This window comes from Magallana gigas, chromosome 8, assembly GCF_963853765.1.
Source record: "Magallana gigas chromosome 8, xbMagGiga1.1, whole genome shotgun sequence".
NCBI classification, from domain to species: Eukaryota; Metazoa; Mollusca; class Bivalvia; order Ostreida; family Ostreidae; genus Magallana; species Magallana gigas.
The window spans coordinates 31,859,089-31,866,586 of NC_088860.1; the positions used below are offsets into that span (position 1 = coordinate 31,859,089).

Sequence of the window (7,498 nt, forward strand, 5' to 3'; positions counted from 1 at the left end):
AGTCTGACTTTTGGGAGAAAAGTGACAGAGTGGTCTGAGAACGGACCCCCTATTCTTCATCAGAAAAAACTGTTAACATCAGTAATAAGCTCACTTTCTGAAATAATATCTGAAGGTGTTGGAACGAACTGCGAATTGCCAATACAATAATGACATTGTGATCAATCCCAAGCACTTGGTATACTCTCCATCAAACAGAAAACTTCAAAGGGAAAACAAAAGATGGGGAAAAGGATATATGAAGCATTTTTTTCACATTAATGTTAAAACTGCTTTTGCTTTATAGTGCATCAAATCACTGAGCAATTGTGCAAAACAATTGCAATCCCAAACCTACAGTGGGTATAAAGTTGTTACGATAGGCTAGCATCGATTTCAATTTGCTTTTTTCTCTCTCAATTTACTGTCGGAATCATTTGATCACTTTAACTGTTTCTTTGTGGCTAATGGCAGCATGAAGATGCAATCTTTTTCCCCCTATTGATTTTACCCCTGACTTGTTGAGGGGCCTGCTACATATGGGAGATTTAGGTTTTCACAGTTCGAGACAAAACACCTCTAAAACCGCCATTTTTATTAGGGAGGAAAAATCAGATCTACCTAGGGATGTTGGGTAATTACTTTCATCAGACAAAACCTGAGCTGATTTTTTTCCCCTTGCGTCTGGCATTTCTGTCTGCACTTCCACTGCACAAGCTGAATTTTCATTACTATGTTTCTATTCACGAACAAATCAGATTATTCTTTGAAAGTCTCCCGACTACTGCAGAACAAATTCAATGCTACAAACTGCACAGTTTTTACTACTGACACATGTTGTACTAATTTGCATGCTGTTTAGGGTGTTTTTGCATGTTTTATTAACAGGTACTGAAGTCTGAACTACAAGTTGTTTTCATTGCTATTGTACAGAACAGTCAATTACATGCTCAAAACATGGACATCATGGCAGTCACGTAAATGATGTAATTAGAGCTAATTCATGCCAAATATCATCTCTCTCTCTCTCTCTCTCTCTCTCTCTCTCTCTCTCTCTCTCTCTCTCTCTCTCTCTCTCTCTCTCTCTCCAAATGCATCATCTGGTTTTCCATCCTTTGCCACACAGATTTATCACTTCATGGTACAGTAACTCACTGTCTCAACTGAAAATTGATGGGGGGCTGTGTATACAGCTGAAGAAGAGGAGTGTGTAGTGTGGATGTGACCATTACACAGGATTGCCCTGAGAGCCAGCCAAACACCTGGCCCAAGGGATAGAGAGGGTGGGGTCCTATTTCTCCAGAAACTCCCTACTTTATTGCATGTTTCTTGTCAAATGTAACATCCATTCTTCCCCCACCCTTTATAATCCTTCCAATGCCAACCATTGGAGGCACTGATTTCCCCAACACTCCGATTCCCCATCACTCCCTCACTGTTAGTGTGTGCTTGTACCGCTGATGGATTATATATTCTCCACAGGTGACCTCTCATCTCCCAACACATCATCCCATTTATTTATCTCTACCAGTCGAGATAACCCCCAGGTCTAAAAACAATACCAGGATGGCTAAAGTCAACATTCTGGACAAAGGCAAGCTTTTATCTCTCACCAGCTGACAAGAGATGTTATTTTGGAAGGAAACAGAAGTCCTTAGTTTTTACCTACTCCTCAATGAACTGATGCAATTATTGTCTAATATTTTGAAATCGGTAGACTGAGTGCTTTGGTTTTTCACTTCCGTGGTCAAATTTCATGTATGTCTCATCGAGACACCATTTTCTAAATCCCTATTGATGTATGTCATCAATTACTTAGTTAATATCTCTCCAAAACATAAATTCACCAAAACAGCATTCTGGGGGAAAGAATAGCACATGGAGAAGGCAATTGACCAAATATTTTCCGATGGAATTTTTTGTTCCCTTGTCATAATCAATCAGCCCCTTGACACAGGATTGAAGACTACATTTGTAAAACAAGTACATTTTTCTTTGTAGCCTTTTGTGTGGTAATTAATGGACATCTACTCTTGACAAATGACTACACTTATCAAGCCCGACACCACAGGGCAGTAATAGAATTAGTACCTTACCACTGTATCAATATCACAACACTAGCCCCACCTAATAATGTGTTGAAGCTATACCTTAAACATTATCAACTTCTTACCCCCGTTTTCTAAACAGAAAGTCAACAATTAAATCTTTATGACGTAAGATTACAATGTGATATGGCCACCCGCTGGCCCCTGGACAAAGAACCTGGGTTGTTTGTTGGTGGACCCTGGGTTTGTATGTTAATTCCCCTTTAATGTCTTCCTTGTAGGGTGGCAATGTGACAAATACCCTGCCAATTATGCAACCAGACCCAGTACAGTACCCAAAGGTGTCATAAAAAACCTGCCCCTAAACAAATATTTCAATTAATTATTCCGAGGCTAATACCTGCCAAAATGTTTTAATAAAAACACTGTAACACTAATCCGGATGGATGTCAATTCCAGTGCATTTATTCTGATCCTAATAAATTGATTTGTCTTTTGTGTTTTCAGCTTGTTGCAATATGTACATGTGATTTATGATAAGAGTCGTATACAACAATGATCTTTAAAAAAAAGTCCCAAATAACTTTTTTATCTACCTATAGTCACCTTTGGCCTAAAATAACTCTTTTCCTACCCAATCAATCAATACCTTCTTAATCAATTCTAGTTACAGAGAAACTTCTTTTGTAAATATGTACAGCATAGTTTCCATATTTTCCCCATTTATTTTCCACCATTAATTCCTATGCGTGCAAGGAGTGGGTTAACTAAATTATGCCTAGGTCTGGTATTTCAGATCAACTCTGGAGTGTTTAACCAGCAATCAACAAAGTCTAGGTCAGTTGACCTCTAAGTAGCCCGGTGTGGGTTTAAACATTCACCCGTGGTGTGTTTAGAATAAAAAGATAATACTCTAGCCATTAACTTAGTCATGACTGGAATTAAGAGTTATCAGATAGTGATGGCGTGAAAGCATAATGTTTGTACAAAGTGAAACCCAACAAATCCTACATGTATCAAAAAAAGAAATTCCTCAAGTGTTTTTATCTGGGTTCTTATGATTATACTTAAATTGATATATATTAAAATCAATGAATCAAAAAACAATAATCTGTAGGTATAAAAGATTGATCTATAGGAATTCATCCCAGAGTAATTAGGTTTAGGTTTTAGTTGTACTGTCATTTTATCAATCTTGAAAGGAATCTCATTTGCATAACTTATTCATTTTTTATATGAAATTAGCATTTCAGTGAAAAAAATGTAACAAAAGGTTACTGCTTATGAATTCTATTCTATACACAAATTTTAATCTGAAGTATTTGTAGCTTATATTGGTTTAAAAAAAAATTATTATATGTACATTGAAATGACATCACATCTAACGAGGCAGAGTGAATTCATTTCAAATTTAATATGAAGTTTTTTGTAAATCCATGATTTACAATAGGAATTTAATCACATTAACTCACACGATTATCAAAGGTGACATAAGTGGCCCCAGAGAAATTCTCCACATTCAAAGAAAATAATCAGATTATGGTTAAGTCAGGGCAATTATAAAAGTCATTTAATTAACACTCAACATCAGCTGAAAGACCAAATATGTGTTTGAAACTTAGCTCAATTAGGCTACCTGGTATTGGAATTTGACATCAAGTAATTTTAATATGGCTTACATTTATTCAGTCTTAAAGAATTATACCATAAAACAATTGAAAACAAATTATGTCTAAAACAGTATTTACAAAGGAGGCTTCATGAAATAAATGTTGAACAGTTCACATGATGATTTATTACCCCAATTTCTAATTAATTGAAATCAAGAGTGTTTTTCGAATTAACAATATGAGAACTTCTATTACCATTGATTACAAGCCCATCGTTAAACAGTTAAACAGATTTCATTAAATATCATGAACAGCTGACTTACCCGAAATTGCTTGAATGGGAACTTCATTTTCATTTAAGCCTTTCTCCGTGTAAGCTTTTTTCACTTCTATACAGGCCAAATCAAGTGTACAATGTCCAAGAACAAACAAAACAAAAAACACACTCAATGTTAAAAGAAACTGCACAGCCCCTTGTCTTCCAATGTCGGCCATTTTCTGTTAAGTTGGAAATTTCTCAACGCTTACTGAAATATTTCACCGCCTGTCGAAACAATGTCGTTTCAAAAAAATATTAACTAAAAACAAAAAATCCACAGATTTTTCTTCGAATCATAATATTGTTGATCTTCCTCACATATTTCTATAAAATTTAAAATCCTTCAACGAAATAAGCAACGTAAGTTCCCTTCATCCGTCTACCATTCTCGGCATGTGTGTTTACACTCACTATTTGGTAAGCGGGGGTCGATAACGGAACAGCGACCGTAGTTTCGTATTTGGAAAAAAGGGTCGCGGTGATTGTTTTCTACAATTTTTTTTATATCTATATAAAAACTCAATTTAAAAATAAAATAGGTTGAATAATAAGTTGCTCTCGTTGCCTTCGTTCAAATTAATGATCAAAAATTACTTTTGATTGCGTTAAAAATTTTACCGTAGGTGCGAAATTTTTTGATTGGCTAATCATTTACACATGTACCCAATCAACATTCACTACAGTCTCATTCATAAAGGACCAAGTCAAGCTAATGCTTCGGTTAACGGGTTGACCAATGAACCGTGTACCGAAGAGGTCCAATCATATTAGTTATATACATTCGGAGATAACGTATACCCCAATTAAAGAACGCATAGATAAATATTAAGGTCAAGATCTAGTAAATGATTTCAGATTGTCTTTTTGGTGCAAGAACCATTATGACGTCATAATTGATTTGAAGCATCGTTTTCCCGTACTTTACGGCTTTATAGAAATTATGTAGAACATTAAACAATTTCTTGTCATTCTATGTTAAAACATGGGAAAAGTTATTCCGATACCTATATTCAATTTGACATCATTCTAAAGAGGGTGTCAAGAGCTTGTTTATTTCCGTTTTTTGTGAGACTGTAGGCATTAGATATATTTCATTAGTAAAAAATGGACACAACTCTGAAATTTGTTCATCAATTCCTTCATATTTCATTGAAAATGACAGTTTAAAACATGATTTTTCATTGTGTTTACCAAAAATTGTAGCCCTGGTACAATCAAACAAAGCTATAGTAATGAAACATTATTGAAAGAATTTATATCTTAAATTTTATGAACCTGTAGGTACCTTTCATTTACTAGATCTTGACTTTAAATAAGCAATATATTAGTATCCATATTTTCTGAAATTCAGTTGCAATTCTTCAAGCTTATTGTTATACACATGTAGTTCCAAGAACATTCATTACATCGGTACGGACTCGTTAGTGTATATTCTCATATAAGGCAAAATCTTTAAAAAATCCACAAAAATATAAAATGAATCGATTTACTAATTTGGAAAATTCATGCATGTATACATTTGATTCATTCAAGGAAATCGCGTCTTGACTGCCGTTTTTATGAGAGAGAGAGAGAGAGAGAGAGAGAGAGAGAGAGAGAGAGAGAGAGAGAGAGAGAGAGAGAGAGAGAGAGAGAGAGAGAGAGAGAGAGTTTAAAGCTCCTCATTAGCGGCATGGGTATATTCCTTTGATGTCTGTTAATTATTACAAGGATAGGTGCAAAGACGGGTACGAACCTGATCAGATTTCAACAGGTATTCTTATTTAACAGAGGGCCAATATCTCGATCTTTTCTTTAGAGATTTCTTTGTCGGTATTAATACATGAAATACCAAATTAAAATCGGCATTATCGTCACTTATTTATCAAAATATAACAAGTTCTTTAATCTGTTATGTTGTTAAACTGATCAGGTTCGAACAAAAACGTCAGTGCATGAGGGTTCTGTATATAACAAGTTAATTTAAATTACAAATTTAAATCTTTTAAAAAAATATGAATCGAAATCGGTGCTATTGGTTATAGATAATCTTAAAACTTTTTAAGACTTTAGATTTTAACAGAACTGTTTTTATGTCTTATTATGTAAATATATATCTATTCTATGTTTTTAATGCCTCGTCAAACCTCTAAAAAAAACTCTATACACATATGACAAAAAATGACAAAGTATGAGAAAAATATTTTACGTTAAATTAAGATTGAGTTTATCTTGTTTTAAAACATAGGGTCTATGTATACGTGCCGAAAAACATTCAAAGACAAGTAGAGAAATGATGAACAGCAATTTCTTTTGATGGCTCGTATGCAACAAAAAAAACAAACCCCCCCCCCCCCAAAAAAAAAAGAGAAGAAAAGAAAGCAACCAAATTTTTATAAACTAGTTAAAAATCTTAAATAACAAACAAATTATTTAAAAACCTGAAGAATGCAGTGTATTCTAATTTACATCAGTTAAGGGCAGGTCACTCTAATTCCAGAGAGAGAGAGAGAGAGAGAGAGAGAGAGAGAGAGAGAGAGAGAGAGAGAGAGAGAGAGAGAGAGAGAGAGAGAGAGAGAGAGAGAGAGAGAGAGAGAGAGAGAGAGAGAGAGAGAGAGAGAGAGAGAGAGAGAGAGAGAGATTACACGTGAAATAGTTGGATGTTGTATATCGTACATGTATATACGATATACAACATCCAACTATTTCACGTGTAATCTCTCTCTCTCTCTCTCTCTCTCTCTCTCTCTCTCTCTCTCTCTCTCTCTCTCTCTCTGGAATTAGAGTGACCTGCCCTTAACTGATGTAAATTAGAATACACTGCATTCTTCAGGTTTTAAATAATTTGTTTGTTATTTAAGATTTCAATGTATCAATGTAGTTTTATTTCATATGTAAGCATTTTAGTATTTTTTTTCGATAATCTAAACGCAACTTAACGTATATGTGTGATGATTATATAAAAATTTGGATTAATTAATACATTCTTGAATATTTGATACAGATGATTCTGCTCCAAAGAAGTTGTAAATTGGTGATCAAGGGCAACGTTATGGTGCTAAGGACTGCGAATCATAACATTGTCTGGCCGCCTATCTAAAAGTCTTTTTTTTTTATTGTCTAATTAAAGTTGTTTTTTTTTTATAATGTAAACATTTATGTATATTTTCATTAAATATAAATGATTTTGGTCAAACAAATAGAGATAACTCTGTATTTTGGGTTAAACATCTCCCCCCCCCCCCCGTGAAACAATAATTCATTTTTAGGGGTTATATATATATATATATATATATATATATATATATATATATATATATATATATATATATATATATATATATATATTGTTATTCAGCATATTTATACCAAAGGGTTTGTTGTTTCGCGGGGGGGGGGGGGGGGGGGGCATATGTCTACAGACCGAAATACATTCCAAAAAAAAAAATTTTGCTTTGTGAATTTGCGAAAAATAATTAACAGATATGAATCAAAATTAAATTTTACTTTAATATCTAACGTAAACATGTGATTATTAAGTTTTGATGCACATATCGGCCGCT

General features: G+C 34.0%; 1 protein-coding gene across 1 annotated transcript in view; it reads right to left on the bottom strand.

Annotated features, from left to right (window-relative positions):
• The window catches only part of LOC105339346 (glypican-6), a 28,853-nt gene extending 24,467 nt beyond the window's left edge, over positions 1-4,386 (bottom strand). The window contains exon 1 of the mRNA XM_034473890.2: positions 3,961-4,386. Within this exon, the coding sequence (XP_034329781.2) occupies positions 3,961-4,132 (172 nt within the window). The 5' untranslated portion in view covers positions 4,133-4,386. The remainder of the gene's footprint in view (positions 1-3,960) is intronic.
• Between the last annotated feature and the right edge of the window lie 3,112 nt (positions 4,387-7,498).